Source organism: Palaemon carinicauda, chromosome 37, assembly GCF_036898095.1.
Source record: "Palaemon carinicauda isolate YSFRI2023 chromosome 37, ASM3689809v2, whole genome shotgun sequence".
NCBI lineage: Eukaryota > Metazoa > Arthropoda > Malacostraca > Decapoda > Palaemonidae > Palaemon > Palaemon carinicauda.
The window spans coordinates 56,129,386-56,148,373 of record NC_090761.1 but is presented as its reverse complement, the minus strand read 5'-3'; the positions used below and the strand labels follow the sequence as shown (position 1 = coordinate 56,148,373).

General features: G+C 40.5%; 1 protein-coding gene across 2 annotated transcripts in view; it reads left to right on the top strand.

Annotated features, from left to right (window-relative positions):
- Positions 1-18,988, top strand: part of LOC137629702 (transmembrane protein 62-like) — a 113,841-nt gene that overhangs the window by 54,572 nt on the left and 40,281 nt on the right. For both annotated transcript variants that reach the window (XM_068361260.1, XM_068361259.1), the window contains exons 7-10: positions 2,289-2,420; positions 4,061-4,238; positions 7,896-8,021; positions 10,140-10,206. In XM_068361260.1, coding sequence (XP_068217361.1) covers positions 2,289-2,420; positions 4,061-4,238; positions 7,896-8,021; positions 10,140-10,206 — 503 coding nt within the window. The remainder of the gene's footprint in view (positions 1-2,288; positions 2,421-4,060; positions 4,239-7,895; positions 8,022-10,139; positions 10,207-18,988) is intronic.

Genomic DNA, 18,988 nt, shown 5'->3' with positions numbered 1-18,988 from the left:
GTACAATCTTACTGCAACATCTACGTTTGATACACTTACAGTTCTGAAAAAAAAGATATCTAATCATTTGGCATTGCAAATCGATTGCTGACGTTGACAAAACAATGGCAACATGTTCTTAATGTTGAAAGAGGAATACGATTACTGAAAACATTATTTGTGATAAAGCAGAGGTATGTGAACTGCATAAGAGGCAGCAGCAAGAGAAGACAGAGGATATTTCAAGTGAGGAGGAGGGACAGAGTAACAAACCTCTATCTTCAAGGGAAGTTAGGATGTTAAGAAAGTGGGAAGCCCTGCAAAATTTTGTAGAAACATACAACCCAGATAAGGCTTTGGCAGGGCTAGCAGCGAGTCTATTTACCGACAATGCATTGTCTCATTTTCATGCTATTCTAAAGTAAAGGAAAGCTGTTGTCTATAGGTAGGTTCCTTGTCAAAACTGAATGTAATGAACTGAAAAAATTATGACCAAGTGTCCAGAAAGCATAAATTAAGTGGGTCAGTTAGTGATAGTAAACATTGTTCAAGAGAGAGAATTCTGATAAAGTTCTCATGGAGGGAGATTCTCCCTCTAAGCAGTAATCTCCTCCTTATCATCTTCCTCCTCTCTCTTCTCCCTCATGCCAGCCACAACTCCCTTCAAAGGTAGAGTGCTTTTTGATTTGTCAACATTTTCTAATCTGAAATGTTATTCACTTCTGATGTAAAGGTGTATGATTTTAAAAACAATTATCATTACAAACCTTAAGAAATTAGTGTATGTGAGTACTGTGTTTATGGATAGGTGGAACTCATCAAGTGAGTTCCTTTATTTCTTAGGGGAAAAACTGTTTTAGGATACGCGTAATTTAGGCTGCGAACTCACTCCAAGATTAAATGAAACTTGTAAACTGAGGTACAGTTCTTATGCATAATATTTTTCACTACTGTATATATTTTGCAACTAGCTAGATTTATAATCAGTACTTTAAGAATTTTACTTTTACAGATATTTTTAGCTTTATTTAAAACAAATTTTCATGTTTGCAAATGCTTATCTTGTGCAGTCATTTCTCCAACAAATGCAGACCAAAAAATTAAGAAAAAGAGGAACACTTATATTTGACTAGGTATGCATGCATGAGCCTAGCACCTCTGATACTTTTAAATTAATTCCTGTGTTTGCCTGTGAACAGCTTACTGTACATCAAGTTTTTTGGCCTCCAAATTTGTTCAAAACTTTACTCATTAGGATAATTTGCTACTGTTTTTATAAATTAATCCCCAGGGAATTTCCTTCGCTCTATAATTTGATAGTGGGTTTTTTACATATTTATTTTTACATTTTATACCGATCTTAGGGAGTTTTTTCTTTCACCGGCTGAAAGTTTTCAACTTCCAACCTCAAGTCAAAATGCACTATGATCTTACGGTCGTATCAGCTAAAGCAGGAAATGAGGAAGAACTGGATCTGTGTCCAGACAAAGCCTTGAAAACTTATCTTATGAATATTTTACCTTTGTACCGTTTACTAGGAATAAAAATTATTCTATAATTAATTTTGCCTGATGAAGATCCCCTACTACTTTGAAAATTTTTTGGAAGGGAGCTGAGCATCAGATTCCAAATGATGTACTGTATTCCATAAAGGTCTCTTGCTGCTGCGAGTGAGGCTTTAACTGTTTCTGAAAGTGATGAGGTCTGTAATTCAATCTCCTCATCCTCTTTGCATATGTTTCTCTCTTCAATAGCATAGCTTTGTGAAGTAATGGTTTCTATCCTTTTTGAGATTGGGTAACTGTTATTTATTTTTGTTGATTCACTTTAAAAGTGCAGCCTATGACCTTTCTATAAAGGGTCCAGTCCAATATCCTGTCCCTTATTATTCTGAATAGCTTCTGATTTTCTAATTATGAAAACTCAAAATTCTACTCCAATGCCATAGTTAAAATATACTTTAGAACATTGGAAGCCTCCCATTAGCAATACCCAAATTGATTTTTTTTTCCAATAAAAAAATAATGAGATTGTTCGGAGTACCATCTCCCAACCCAGCACATTTTGTCGCAATGCCAGACAGCTCAGGAGAATAACTTAACCACCACTCAAGGCTTTGCTGGTCCTAGATTTATATTTGGCCAGGTTAAAGTGTTCCTCAGCTTTCTCTTCGTCTGGAGTTTCTGTGAGTGTTGACTGCATAGGATAAGTAATGAAGAACTTATAGATATGTGTTGAAAGACAATTTTATTGTTTAAAACTTTTATTTTCCCTAATGTCTATATCATTTGATATTTTTCCTTTTTCAGATTCCGAATATTGGCATTTGATGATGGTAGACTAACATGGATTGATGTGACACATCCTACATGGCCAGTAGTAATGATTTCTAGTGTGAAACGTCTATCATTAGGTGAAAATAACTATCGATTTATGCTCAGGTAACACCACTTTTATTGAGTTTATATTTCTTAGATTTTATATTGAAATACTGTGTGCAGTAAGTATCTAATAAAGATTTATTTTCTATCCAAATAGCATACTGAGATTATTGGATATTATTATTGTAAGCTATGGAAAGGAATAACATTGCCCAAAAGGAGTTGGTAGTGCTTTTAAAGAAATGGTTGAGAGATATTTAACCAAAATTTTTACTTGCTCCCAGAGCACTATAAACAAAGTACTGTACATTACTAATAACATATAGGTTGGAAAGATTCACACTACTATTTCATTCTAATCTAGGATTTTTTTCAGTTTTTTCCATTAGAGTATAGTAGATCTGTCCTCATTTCTTAAACTGTTACTTATATTATTTGCAATTGCGTTTTCTAACTAGTTCACGAGAGTTTCTGTTCTCGACACATCTAAGAACAGTTGCATATCTGGTAGCAGAGAGTGAAGAGACTCCCCTTATGAGGTTTTCTTCTCATGTTTTGTGATATCTTGAGTAAAATAAAGTTGTTATTTCTATAAGATATCTTATTATCAGATAACTATCTTATTTGCCAGGGTAAAATTCTGTACTGTAATTCCTTTTAGAAGAAAGCACCTTGAATACTGTATATTATAAAAGGATAGCATTTGATACATTCAACATATCTCACCAATTTTTCATTTGACCAAGAAATCTAAAAGATAATTTTCCTTGACTTTAAAGCCAGAAGTCTTACAGAGGAGGAAGGGACTTTCCTTTTGCTCTGGGAGAAAGGATCGTAATCCCTGTCTCAAGTCTGTTTCTTCCTCTTTTCTTTCGGCCAACTGTTTATTTTTGTTTTTGTCAACATTTTCAGAGGGTCATGTACAAGTGAATTTGTGTGTAAGATTTTCTAAGATGATTCAAAATAGTCAACCCTGTGTAAGTCACTAATAAGGGAGGACTGTACTGTATTTACCTTAGATGCTGTAGTTTATGCAAGACTTGCAAGTGTTGGTACCTAATCTCCATGAACATTTTTTTGGCTGGTGTTCTTTATCATGTGTTTTACCTATCAAAACTGATTGTCTCGTGTCATGATATCCCAGTTTCAGTAATTCCAAATCACATTTATTATCATTATCATCTTATCAGGAAATGAGTTCCTTCTACTCTCTTCAAAAAAAAAAAAAAAAAAAAAAAAAAAACACTTGTCGAGTGCTAAACCACTAGAAGCAATCACATATCATCACTACAATACTGAAATTTGTTCTAAAGTTCAACTATTTTCTGTTTTTTTTTTTATTAAATCTTTTTATATGATTCTAAAGAATAGGAAAAAAAACCCATGCTTTATGCTTATATTTCCTATTATTTCTAAACAAACAGCAACATAAAGTAAAACATAATATTAAATGACTTTACAGGAGGTACAGTATAATTGTATACATATTCAGAGCAATAAATACAAATTATTATGGTATTTATTTGTAGTTTTGCCGTAGGTTCTTTACATTAAGTGTACTGAATTTTATGAAGTGTTTACTGTATTCAAACCTATTTATGCCATTTATGTCTTACATTATGTTTCATTGGTTAGTCTTACTGTTTACTTTTAGATATGAGAGATACAGTTTGTTATCACTGAAAACTATATTATTTCAGATTGCTGGTATTCACAGATGAAGAGATTGCAGTAGTTTCAGTTCGTGTTGATGATAATTTAGGCCACTGGATATCTTGTGTCCATAACTTTGGACCCTTGTTTACTGCCACTGTTGAAATCCACTATGAGTCGTGGGATCGACCAGCAAATGAAAAGGATTTCATAAGAAATCTCCAGGCAAGTAGCAGATACCAAGTTTTTCCCCTGTTAGGCATTTACAGTCGTGACCTAAGTATTGTAAATTATAATCATCAGACTGCTGTTTATCATTACAGTATAAGTAAGCTGAAGAATATTATAAATGATATATGATTATGGTGTTTGCATCAAACAAATAATTTTCCTAAAAAGCCAGGGATTTAGATTAAAAGATGTTACATTGCTTCACTCATTTGCAAAGAAAGGAAAGAATACAGATCTATTGTGTGGTAAGGGACACTACCATTTGTTGGAGTAACAATTTTGAGTAGTGCAAAAGCTTAATCATGTTCTTATTACTCAACAGTATTCTCATCCAATCCATACAAATTACTAATGTGTGATGTTTGTATTTACTTACAACTTACAGGTGTGGGAATTACCTAGCAACAATTGTTCATTCCATGAGTAAAGAAATCTGTATTTCCCACCATATGAGATGCATTAGGAATTACGTGCACATATATTTTGAACCAAACGATTTAGAATTTTTCCTACCTACGTGTATACTGCACAAACCTTTCATCCTTTAAAATAAGGATGTCTTCAGCAGAGCTGGAATGGACATTGAAATTGTTAACAAGGTGGTTAATGACAGGTTGAGAGTGTGGGCAAGTAGCCCCACGCACCAGCCTCTTAAAGACTCTTCACTTTGTTCGTCAGGCGCAACGAGTACAGTGTACTGTTGCATCCTATCTAATGCAGTTTAATCTTTTCCTTACCTTTTAGCTTGACTGGTTGATAATGTGGCTTCATGTTAATAATGGAGCACAGCAAAAATGTGAGTGCTCTGGATCTGCATCAATTTATGGCTAAACAGTGATAGATCCACATTACTTAAAAGTATAATTATTTGCTATTATCCACTTTTTACAGTGTAGATCATGGCCTTTTGTCAGGTTGGCGTATTCATTGAGGAGCAGGAAAATTAAGCCACCTTCCATGTTATTCTAGCAGGAGAGACTGTTTAGTACTTTGCACTCCCCATCGAGTTTGCGGTTCACCGGAGCTTTTGCATATAATCCCAGGGAGCATGTATTATGAGCATGGAGAAATTGGATCTATCTTGGATAGTTTTCATATTTTGTGGAGTGAGGCGATTGCTGATTCCAGCATGTACTGGAAGCTTTCTTGCAGATCACCAACTATGAGTGAGCTAAGGAGGGGGGGAAGAGGGTAGATGAGGAAACTGATGTCAGCATTCCTCCCTCTCCTGCTGCAACAAATAGTGGGACACCTGTCATGCCTTAAGCATCCTGACAAGGCAGGGCTGAGTCCTGGGTAGTACGTGTTCTTTGGGACAGGTGCTAGCTACCTTTTCTATAGAATCCCCACTCGTCTTGCAGTCCAATAGTATTCAAGATCACCGTGACTTGGCGGTGACAGTGTCTTTTGGTCACCTTCCTCTCCAGAGAAGTTCATTTCACAAGAGTGCCCCTACCAAAGATCCCGGGATCCCCTTCATTATCCTGTCCCATGGAGACAGGAAGTACAGACCGATTTTCCTGGTGACTGTACAAGAAAGTCCTCACCAGGAAAGTCCCTCCCAACTCTCCACTTCTCAGATGCATTGAAGGAGGGGTGGGGAATGGACCTGGCAACCTGGTTGCCTAAGGTGTATGATTAAAGGAAATACTTCTGCACTTCTACACCCTGTAATGCAAGCACTGTCTCTAACTGCAAGCATTTCAAAAAAGTTTGAGTAGGCTTTCAATAATTTTGTTGTTAGACATCAACATAGTAGCCTGTCTCGTTCACCAATCCTCTTTGCAACTTGACAGAGCAGACGCACATCTGGGCAGTATAGAAATGCCTTAGAACTATCAGTCAGGTACAGTCCAGGTAAGAGGAATGTACAGATAAACAGAGTCAGTCACCAAGAGCAAGTTGCAAATCAGATGATCAGACACATGGTCAGTTTTCAAGGATGTCTTCCAACAGCCATGGGATCACCTGACTCTTACCTCTCCTCCATTCAGCTTATTTCCTCACTCACCAAACAATTGTTGGTCACGTACTGAATTATTCATGATCTGTTAGCACTTCTAGCTACCCTTGGACCACCCTTCCCTGTCAGCAACACCTTCAGAGATGCCTTCAGAAGTCTCAAGAGAGTATACCCACAAGTCCTTCAACTTCTTAGTTTTTGGCCCTATAGCCAGCCCAGCTCTCATATGGAATAGGAAGCATCTTGTTTATGGTAACATGTTCGGTGTAAGTGTGGATGAAATGTAGAATGACTGGCTCTTCGGCTTCTTCTTTCATTTCCTGTACTTAGAGATGGGCTTTTGTACTGTTACACAGTGGTTCTGATTTAGATACTGGTAAGCTACATTTCTGAGCATCATTATTATTAGACTGGATCTATAAGTAGTTCTTCCCATCCTCTCTTTAAGAGGGGAAAGATGGTGGAATGGATTACCCCCCCCCCTTTGGCCATCATACACCAGGTATTTTTTTTCAGACGGCATCTCCCCTTCAGGGATGAAAGATTCTTTCATAGACCAGGTCCTATCAACCTACTCATCCCTATGATTGGCTGATGAGAGGTTGCTTCAGTCCTCTCCTTCACTTCTGTATGAGACCAATGAGACTGGCTTTTCCAGGAAAAAAAATGACAGTTTGTATTTACTAATAAGTGAGTCTCCCTATTTCAAAAGGCAAATGGTTTCTATAAACAAGGGAACAAAAAACAAATTTTAAAAGTAATTTTTAATCTTCCCAGCTATGCATACCTGAGTCTTAAAGTTAAGCTTCCGACTTCAACCACCGTTCTGTCCGGAGCCGAAGGTCAAGAGTGAAGAGTCTTTAAAAGGCAAGTGGGTAGGGCTACTTGCCCGTGCCCACCACCTGTCGCTGACTACCTCCTTAACAATACTTATGGCCATTCCAGTTCTGCTGAAGACATTGAACTATTTTAAAGGAGTTTTGTGTAGCTAGGATGTCCTAGAGGGCGCTCGTGTTAGGTGTCGGTGGCGTGGTCTAAGTGTGGTTTCTAGGGCCTCTGTTACGGCCCTTCCCTTTGATGAAGGAATTATCTAGATGGAAGACAGCCTGTGAATAGTGGTTTTCACACGCCCCTGCTGTATACACGACACCCACAAGGTGCTCGCGCGAGGGTAGTAACCTCTGCATTCCATGCTTTTATCTTTCTCTGGTATATTTGGAAGAATTATATCAGAAAAATGTAAAGAAGGACCTTTTCACTGGGCGTCACAGGTCTCTCCCCAGAAATAGATTTTTCCTTCGTCAAAATCCCTTTATTTAATCAGTAAACAGTTTTTATTACATGTAAAATACATGAATACAAACTTTGATTTTCTAGCATTACTTCATTTACTGTAACCATTATTTGTATCCCACAGGTGGTTCATGTTAGCTTGGAATAATCTTTTGTCTTCCAATTGATATGCAGATATTTATAGAATTGATTTAACTTTGATAGGCTACATGTAAATGGTTTTAGAACAGTTAATGCTGATTCATAATAATCTGAACCTGGAGGTATATGATTGAGCTCAAATTGACACTACCTTGTAAAATCTATTGAAGGAAAAATATTTTATTGTACTTCTAGAAAATTACTCTACAGTGCATGATTAATATATGATAAATAAATTTACAAGAATTTTTTAGGTTTTGGTCGGCAATTCATCGGGAAGCAAAACACTATTAAGAATTGGCTCAAATGGGGCAGGTTTTGAGTTACCAAAGCCATCTTTCTTAGCTGGTATTATCCTATCTCTGAAAGTACATGATGTGGTAAGTAAGGAAAGAACTTGTTTTTTTGTAACCTACTTTGCTTATATTTGTTTTGTTGTCAGAATTTTGTACCTTTTTATTGAATGGTTAAATGAAACTTTTAAATACATAAAATTAAAATTTTTATAACAAGGCTACAGTTTGTTTAAGTATGATATCTCTTAAATTAATTTGTATATGTATCTTGTATATAAGTTACTGATTATCCCAAAAAATCATATACCATATTAAGTGTCTTGTGCTATAATTATTTAACTGAAAATATATCAAAAGTTTTGATGTACTTTAAAATATCTCTATAAAGGATTTTGAAAGTGATTAAATTCGGATTTTTATAAACAAAATAACCTTTTCTTACCTGCAATTAGCTATTATTATTTACAAAAAGGAGTCCCAGATACTTTAGTCCCTAATAAGATAAGAAAAGAAAACAGCAGACAGCTGATCACCTCGTGTTTCTATGGCTGTATCGCCAGTCAGAGCCAACTGCTTCCCTCATTCTCCATTTGTTTGGTTAATGAAAAGCAATAAGGCAATTTTTACTTTATGATTTCATTTTGTTTCTCAAAAAAGAATTTATTTTGTGTCAGTTGCATATCAAACGCATAATAACCAAAGTTGGACGGTGATATATTCCTGGCCATTCAAAGTAATGAAGAATTAATTGTAATGATACTTCTAACAGCTCTAGGGAACATAAACATACAGGAGTAATAAATATACAAGTAAATTTCATTAAATTTTAAAGAAAAAATATTCAGAGAAATGAATCTACCCAATGAAATAGATAAGAGAAGAAAATAAAATAGAACGGACAGAAACATAATAAATTCACATACACTGCACACATACCAACTCCAGAGCACTATCTATCTTATGGAATAATTGCATACCATACATGTAAACATAAGTAAATTAAACATAAAATTATTTAAACGAAATCAAGTTAAATAGTTAAAGCAGCTGAGGATACATCATTGGCTTAAGCAGTTTCATCACAATCACTGGAAACAGATGATGATAAAAAGGCTGAAAGTGAATATGAGGGTACTTCTTAAAACTATTAGGTTAAAATTCCAAATAGCATTTGGGAACTTCAGGAGAGCCTTAATCAATCATCCAGACCATTGAGGAATGCTTAAGTTGTCGCTGTAGACTGGTGGGTATTGCAGCATCCAGGCAGCATTATTGGGTGTCTACTGTGTTCTTATTTGATCAGGGACTGAAACATCCAGGACTTCATTTGAGATGCAAAAAAAAAAGGCTCACTATAAAGACTGGATTTTTGTTATAAGCTTGATTTATTAAGAGTTATGCTTTCTTGAGACATTGCTTTAAAACTGGTGCCTTCTTAAGAATATTTTTTTAAACTATTTCAATTTTTTCTTTAAATAAGTTCTATAAGAATATAGTTTTTTAGTCATTATACAGTATGTTTTTAGGATATGAATGCGTCTTATGGAAAAGGATGTAGGATAGGAAGGGAATGGTCTTTATATTTAAACGGATCCCTGAATCTTAGGAAGATATTGCCGTTTGTGTCATAGCTACCTAAATATCAGGTACACAAGTTGTGATGCTGTTGTTGAAAAGAATTGTAGGAATTTTAAATGGATGAAGGTAAAACAGTACCATAATATATTTTAGTTTTTAGACTTAAAATTAGAATACAGTACTTCTTTGAAACTATCTGCTGAAGGGTGATCTTTTCATTTGTGAAGGTGCATGAAGATCTGAAAGTTTCAAGAAGGGTATAGATTTGCTGACAGACTATCTCATAATTTTTTTTTTTTGCTAGAATTTACTCTTTCCACTTCGTTTTTTTTTCTTCTATTACTTTCTTTTCTCTACCAGTAACAGTCATGTATGTTGAAGAAATACAGTAGGTTCCATTATAGAATCCTAAGACTACAGTACTCCTTTACGTAAGAAATATTGTGAACGACATAATCAGGTGATAGCTAAACTTCCCTCTTAACCCAGAACGTTGTTTCTTGTGAAATTTCATGTTTCTTTTTATTTCTTTTGTAGTTGTCTTAGAAAATATATCTTTTAATGGACTATAATTGTACTTGTTTTGCCTGATGAATCTGTTTTGTCCTTGTCCCTTGATTATAGTTTATCATCATCTATGTGACTGGTGTTGGCCTTTGTTGTGTCATCCTCATTCTTGGCAAATATCAAGGTAAGAGATTGTTTTTGTGTTGTGCAGTACAGAATGGTATATCTGATCATTCAAGGTCTCTTTGAGAGAACTTTTAATAAAGAACCCTAAGTAAAACACCAGAAAAACACTTTTTATAATGTTAATGATTGTTTATATTGTTATTACTTAAATCAGACGTTTTTCAAAATACCAATTACAGTACTATATTGGTTATTAGATTTAGTTTTAAATGTAGTTAGTAATTTTCCTTTCTAAATTCAATATACTGTATAGTATTTAATTCTAGTTACATCTCATATCCATTTCCCTTTGCAGTTAAATAATAATTTTCTTGATAAGAATGATGTTAGATTTTTATACTCTTCAGGTTTTATTATTTGAGTAGATAGCATCATACCTAGTAAAATGATAGAGCTATGGCTAATTATGCATCCAGGGATATCAAGTGCATTCATATGAGTGAATTTCCAGCCATATCCTCAACATATAGTGTTTGTTTAAGGTTTAAATTCTCTCCATTCCAAAGGTATCATCTGCAGTGTGCATTGGATTGTAGAGAGATAAAGATTTTTTTTGAGAATCCATATGACCTATCTATGTGACTTTCTGCCCTTAGCCTCATATTTTTCATCTTCCCCCTTTGGTTGTTTTCTACTTAGTTGTCCAACTTATTGAAACTCACCATGATCCAATTTTGATCTTCCATTGAAGAACAAATCCTTTGAGCAAGCCCTGTGTAGTCTTGTTAAACTCATGGGATTTCACATTTTTTATGACCTGTGGATGAATATGTTGCATAGAGACAGAAGGTCAATAAGAGGAATAAGAATACATGTTCAATTTTCTAAGAGATCAGTGAGTGTTCCCATCATGGAAAGCTTCACAGAACTGGATAATCCCATCTTCAGCAAAACATTGCAATGGATCTACAAGATCATTAGTTTGGAAAGTCAGTTGATACAGAGGAGAATAGTTATCAATCTCCCTATTCCAATCTCAGGACAGAAACTTGTGGACAAAATGGCCAGACCAGTTATGATAATCCAATGGTTTATTCTCAGCTATTTTAGCTCATTGACTAGAGGATCAGGTGATGTAATAAGCTTTGACTGTGTGCAGCTCCCCAATCGTTCCCCTTGCCCTCAGTAGCTTTGACTTCATATGTCAACATGATTGAGTGTTTTTTTTTCAATATTAAACTTACCCGATAATCATGTAGCTGTCAACTCCGTTGCCCGACAGAATTCTATGGAGGGATACGCCAGCTATCACAATACTAGAAGGGGGTGTACTTACCAGCGCCACCTGTGGCCAGGTACTCAATCATTTGTTGTTTACACCTCCTCAATTATTCCTCTGTCGTGCCTCCGGCTAGACGTTCTGGGATACGCTTATGGTCTTCGAGTTTATTCTCGCTTATTTGGTGATGTATTCTCTTTGATTTACGGCTGTCGCATTACTAGAAACCTTCTGATATTAGCTAGATAGCTTTTATTTAATTCAGTTTAACGGTTAACGAATTTTTGCTTGTTTTTTGGATCTCCCTTTGACTTCTCTTGAAAACAAAATGTCTGACATTTCGCAAGCCCCCTCCCATAGACGATGTAGGTCTTGCAATAGACGTATTCCGAAGGTCTCGGTAGATCCTCACACCGCTTGTTCTGACTGTAGGGACAGACCCTGTCAGTTAGAAAATCGATGTGAGGAATGCGCCGGACTTTCGGAATTGGATTTTGTCCGACTTTTAAAGTATTCTTCTAAGTTAGAGAGAATTAGAGCTAGGAGGAGTTCTTCTCACTCTTCTTTATTTTCCTCATCTCATGATCCCCAACCTGATCCTACCCCTGTAGTGGCTACCCCCGATCCTACTGTGTGCCCTCCGCCTGATATGTCAGTGGTTTTACGCGCTATTCAGGCTTTAGGCGATAAGGTAGAGTCAGTGGTAAGTGACCATAAGTCTCTGATGGCCGAAGTGAAAGAGTTGAAGGCCAAGAGTGCAGTGGGTGAAGTTAGTGCCAGTGCTGTGACGAGTGCTAGTGTCGGTGCAGTGCCTTGTACTAGTGTTAGTGCCAGTGTGGTGCGTGGGGATTTTTCTGTGCGAGCCAGTCGTTCTCCCAGTCCGGGACCTCTTGCAAGCTCCCAAGCCCAGGGGAGAAGCAATGTCGAAGGGCATAAGGGTTCGGCAGGCCTTGTTAGGCGCACAGAATTATCCTCAGTGGTTGCGGGCGTGTCTTCCACAGACCGTCACTCCCACTTGCAGACGATTGAGCCCGTCTTCCGCTCGTCCGCTGATCTTCTCTCGGGGAAGAAACGTTGGTCTCAGGTCTCTAGACCGCTTAAACGCAGAGTCCAGCCCTCGAGTGCTCAGCCAGGTTGCAGTCGTTGGCTCAGCTCTGACTCGCCTCAGTCATCTAGCGACTGTACTCCGCCCAAGAGGAGTAAGGTACAACAGAGCTGCACCGGTGGTGCAACCACTGTTATGGCTTTACCTCAGTCTGCTACTGTCTCTGCTGATCCCAAGTGGTCTATGCTTCAGTCCATGCAAGCTCAGCTTTCGGACCTGATGCGTGAGTGTCGTGCTGAGAGTGTTGCTCCTCCTGCACCTGTGGTGCACCAACCTCCTGCACCCGTTCAGCCTGTGCTGCACCCGCCTGCACCGGTGGTGCACCAACCTCCTGCACCCGTTCAGCCTGTGCTGCACCCGCCTGCACCGGTGGTGCACCAACCTCCTGCACCCGTTCAGCCTGTGCTGCACCCACCTGCACCGGTGGTGCACCAACCTCCTGCACTCGCTGCACCCAGTCGCAGCTCCATCTGCCAGGCATACGAGGTTGAACCACTTTCTGTGTTCACTGTTCCCAGTGTTGTTCAGCATCAGCCTTCTTTAAGGCAACCTTCGGTTTGGGATCAGGAGGATTACTCCACTCTTCCTCCTCCTCCCCTGGCTGCTCCACCGGCGGTGCAACTCTCGGTGGAGGTACAACAACCTCTTCCACCAGTGAGTCACCGAGCTCTACCCGTGCACCCTGATCCTGCTCCTCAGACATCTCTGCTTGCGGGAACTTTACCTTGTTCTGCACAGCCTCGGTCTCTTCACGCTCCACTCATACCACAGGAACAGGAACGGACTACTCCGCCTCCGTCCTCCGTTCAGCTGGTGCATTCCTTGGGTGCAACTCTTGCTAGGAGTCATCCTCCTTCACCCTTGCACCTGCCTTCTGCTCCGACTGTTGTTCAACCTATGCAGTCTGAACCTCAGGTTTTCCCTCAAGTTGAGGAAACCTCTGCTGTTGTTCCTACCCATTCTGACTCTGCGGTTCAGCATTCTGGTCCTTTTGCTTCGCTACCTTCTGCTGATGAAGTGTCGGATGATGAGGAGGCACATCTTGATCCCTCATCAGACGTGGAGGAGTCTAAGCCTTCTCCATTGTCTGTTGATTTTAGAAAGGTCTTGGCTCTACTCAGGGAGCTTTACCCTGACCACTTCGTCTCTGCTGTTCCCCGCTCTCCTCCATCTGAGTTTTCGCTAGGCGTGCAACAAGCTAAGTCGTGCTATACTAAGCTTGTCCTAGCTAGATCCTCCAAGAGGGCCTTAAGGATCTTAGGGGATTGGCTTCAGTCTAAACAACACCTGGGCAAGACTTCCTTCATGTTCCCTCCAACGAAGCTCGCATCGAAAGGTTGCGTTTGGTATGCCACAGGGGAAGCACCAGGCTTGGGAGTTCCTGCCTCTGCCCAGGCTGACTTCTCAAGTCTGGTGGACTCGCCTAGGAGGACTGCGATGAGACGCTCGAAGGTTTGTTGGACCTTCTCAGACCTGGATCATCTTCTGAAAGGGTTGTTCAGAGCTTTCGAGATGTTCAATTTTCTCGACTGGTGCCTGGGAGCCCTCAGCAAGAAAACATCTCCTGCGGACAAAGACTCTGCCATGTTAATTATGTCCTGCATGGATAAGGCTATCAGGGATGGATCGGGTGAGCTAGCGTCGTTATTTGTATCAGGGGTGTTGAAGAAAAGAGAACAACTGTGTTCCTTCCTCTCAGCCAGCATTACACCGTGCCAGCGGTCTCAGCTCCTTTTTGCTCCACTCTCTAAGTTCCTCTTTCCAGAGGAGCTAGTTAAGGACTTGTCGGCTGCCCTGATACAGAAGGACACGCACGATCTTGTAGCTTCATCGGCTCGTAAGTCTAAGGTTACCACCTCTGTCCCCAAGACTTATCGCTCTCCAGTGGCTGATACCCCGGCCACTAGGTTCATACCGCCCTTTCGTGGTAGAGCCCCCAGCCGAGGAAGCTCCCGTCCAGACTCTCACAGGGGCAAGTCTAAGAAAGGACCCAGGACATCCAAGGGAAAACACTGACTCTCAGATTCTCCAGACAACAGTAGGTGCCAGGCTCAAGATCTTCTGGCAAGCCTGGGAGAAGAGAGGTGCAGACGCACAGTCTGTCAGTTGGCTGAGGTACGGTTACAGGATTCCATTCTGCCTCAAACCGCCTCTGACCACATCGCCCATCAACCTCTCTCCCAACTACAAAGAAGAGGACAAGAGGCTAGCATTGCAACAGGAGGTGTCGCTACTTGTGCAGAAGAAGGCAGTGGTTATAGTCCGGGACCATCAATCCCCGGGCTTCTACAACCGTCTCTTTCTTGTGGCCAAAAAGACAGGAGGTTGGAGACCGGTGCTGGACGTCAGCTCTCTCAACGAGTATGTCACCAAGCAGACGTTCACAATGGAGACGACCAAGTCGGTCTTAGCAGCGGTCAGACAGGAGGACTGGATGGTCTCATTGGACTTGAAAGATGCATACTTTCACGTTCCCATTCATCCAGACTCCCAACCTTTCCTGAGATTCGTTTTCGGAAAGGTTGTCTATCAGTTCCAAGCCCTGTGTTTTGGCCTAAGCACAGCTCCTATGGTCTTTACTCATCTGATGAGGAATGTAGCGAAATTCCTGCACTTATCGAACATCAGAGCCTCCCTCTACCTAGACGACTGGCTGTTGAGAGCCTCCACGAGTCGTCGTTGTCTGGAGAACCTCTCTTGGACTTTAGATCTAATCAGAGACCTAGGTCTATTAGTCAATTTAGAGAAATCTCAACTCATTCCCTCCCAATCCATTGTATACCTGGGAATGGAGATTCAGAGTCGGGATTTTCGGGCTTTTCCATCGGCCCCCAGGATAAACCAAGCCCTACAGTGCATCATGAGCATGCTGAAGAGGAGCAATTGCTCAGTGAGACAGTGGATGAGTCTCACAGGGACCCTCTCATCTCTGGCCCTGTTTGTCGAGCTGGGGAGACTCCACCTCCGCCCTCTTCAATTCCATCTTGCAGCTCATTGGGACAAGGGCTCGACTCTAGAAGCAGTCTCTATCCCTATCAACCAAGAGATGAAGACCACTCTCCGGTGGTGGAAGCACAATCTTCTTCTCAAGGAGGGTCTATCATTGGCCATCCAGACCCCCCATCTTCTTCTCTTCTCGGATGCATCGGACTCGGGCTGGGGTGCGACCTTGGACGGACGGGAATGCTCAGGAGTGTGGAACAAGGAACAAGGATTACTCCACATCAATTGCAAGGAACTGTTAGCAGTCCATCTTGCCCTGTTGAACTTCAAGTCCCTCCTGCTAGGCAAAGTGGTGGAGGTGAATTCAGACAACACCACAGCCTTGGCTTACATCTCCAAGCAAGGAGGGACCCATTCGAGGAGCCTTTACGAGATCGCAAGGGACCTCCTCATTTGGTCAAGAGGTCTAAACCTCACTCTGGTCACGAGGTTCATCCAGGGCGATATGAATGTTTCAGCGGATCGCCTCAGCAGAAGGAATCAGGTCATTCCCACGGAATGGACCCTCCACAAGAGTGTGTGCAACAGACTTTGGACGTTGTGGGGTCAACCTACCAAAGACCTGTTTGCCACCTCCATCACCAAGAGACTTCCGCTTTATTGTTCCCCTGTTCCAGACCCTGCAGCGGTTCATGTAGATGCTTTCCTTCTGAACTGGTCCCATCTCGACCTGTACGCATTCCCTCCGTTCAAGATTATAAACAAAGTTCTGCAGAAATTCGTCTCGCACGAAGGGACACGGCTGACGCTGGTTGCTCCCCTTTGGCCTGCAAGAGAATGGTACACAGAGGTACGTCAATGGCTAGTCGACTTCCCCAGGACTCTACCTCTAAGAGTGGACCTTCTACGTCAACCACACGTAGACAGGTTGCACCCAAACCTCCACGCTCTTCGACTGACTGCCTTCAGACTGTCGAAAGATTCGCTAGAGCTAGAGGCTTTTCGAAGGAGGCAGCCAGTGCGATTGCCAGAGCTAGAAGAATTTCCACTCGTAGAGTCTACCAGTCTAAGTGGGAGGTCTTCCGAAGCTGGTGTAGAGCCAATTCAATATCCTCTACCAATACCTCTGTGATCCAAATAGCTGACTTCCTGATTCATCTTAGGAATGAGAGATCCCTTTCTACTTCTACAATTAAAGGGTATAGGAGCATGTTGGCCTCAGTCCTCCGCCACAGGGGTTTGGACCTGTCTTCCAACAAGGACCTTCAAGACATTCTCAAGTCTTTTGAGACGTCTAAAGAACGTCGTCTTTCCACTCCAGGCTGGAATCTGGACGTAGTCTTAAGGTTCCTTATGACATCTAGGTTCGAACCTCTCCAGTCAGCTTCCTTCAAGGATCTTACCCTCAAGACTGCTTTTCTCGTTTGCCTTGCAACAGCTAAGAGAGTCAGTGAGGTTCATGCCTTCAGCAAGAACATTGGTTTCACAACCGAATCAGCTACATGTTCTTTTCAGCTTGGATTCCTAGCAAAGAACGAACTTCCTTCACGTCCTTGGCCTAGATCGTTCGAAATACCTAGCCTCTCCAACATGGTAGGTAACGAACTAGAGAGAGTTCTTTGCCCTGTCAGAGCTCTCAAATATTATCTGAAGAGGTCTAAACCTATTCGAGGACAGTCAGAAGCCTTATGGTGTGCCATCAAGAAACCCTCGAGACCCATGTCCAAGAATGGGCTTTCGTACTATATAAGGCTTCTGATCAGAGAAGCACATTCTCACTTAAAGGAGGAAGACCTTGCGTTGCTGAAGGTAAGGACCCACGAAGTAAGAGCTGTTGCTACTTCGTTGGCCTTTAATAAAAACCGTTCTCTGCAGAGCATTATGGATGCAACCTATTGGAGGAGCAAGTCAGTGTTTGCATCATTTTATCTGAAAGATGTCCAGTCTCTTTACGAGAACTGCTACACCCTGGGACCATTCGTAGCAGCGAGTGCAGTAGTAGGTGAGGGCTCAGCCACTACATTCCCATAATCCCATAACCTTTTTAACCTTTCTCTTGAATACTTTTATTGTTGTTTTTATGGTTGTTACGGTAGGCTAAGAAGCCTTCCGCATCCTTGGATTTGGCGGGTGGTCTATTCATTCTTGAGAAGCGCCTGGGTTAAAGGTTTGGTAGAGGTCCTTTAGTAGGGTTGCAACCCCTTGTACTTTGGCACCTTTGGGTTGATTCAGCCTCCAAGAGGAACGCTGCGCTCAGTAAGGAAGACGAACTTTAAATAAAAGGCAGAGTAACGGTTCTATTCGACTTCCTTACCAGGTACTTATTATTTCATTGTTATTTGAGATAACTGTTATATGAAATTTGGGGATACTTAGCTATCCTTTAATCATGTACACTGGTTTTCACCCACCTCCCTGGGTGTGAATCAGCTACATGATTATCGGGTAAGTTTAATATTGAAAAATGTTATTTTTATTAATAAAATAAATTTTTGAATATACTTACCCGATAATCATGATTTAATCGACCCTCCCTTTCCTCCCCAGAGAGAACCAGTGGACCGAGGAATAATTGAGGAGGTGTAAACAACAAATGATTGAGTACCTGGCCACAGGTGGCGCTGGTAAGTACACCCCCTTCTAGTATTGTGATAGCTGGCGTATCCCTCCATAGAATTCTGTCGGGCAACGGAGTTGACAGCTACATGATTATCGGGTAAGTATATTCAAAAATTTATTTTATTAATAAAAATAACATTTTTATAGAATTCCCAGTCATCGTGAACTGGCGTGAGTGAGCTCTAGGTGCAACAAGTATGCTACCTTCTGATGAAGGCAAGGTTTCTGAAATTATCACAAAGCCTTCTAGAGTTTCTGCTATTAACCTTTATTGGCCAAAATAGAAAATTTTCTATGGTTGGTGCGGAGAAATGATATTTCAATTATAAAATAAATTTTTGAATATACTTACCCGGTGAATATATAATAGCTGCAACTCTGTTGCTCGACAGAAACATACAATAAAAACTCGCCAGCGATCGCTATACAGGTTGCGGGTGTGCCCACCAGCGCCAACTGTCGGCCAGATACCACTCTCGATGTAAACAAAGACTCAATTTCTTCTCATCCCACTGCGTCTCTATTGGGGAGGAAGGGAGGGTCGTTTAATTTATATATTCACCGGGTAAGTATATTCAAAAATTTATTTTATAATTAAAATATCATTTTTAAATATTTAACTTAGCCGGTGAATATATAATAGCTGATTCACACCCAAGGAGGTGGGTAGAGACCAGAGTTAAATATGTTTACATCGTATAAGCTAAGAGTTTTTTATTTCATTTTGGCAGTTATCAATATAACAAAACCAAAAAATAGGTACCTGGTAAGGAAGTCGACTTAGACGATTACTCTGCCTTGTAAGTACGTCTTCCTTACGGAGCCCAGCGATCCTCTTAGGATGCTGACAGACCCCCAGGAGCTGAAGTATGAAGGGCTGCAACCCATACAACA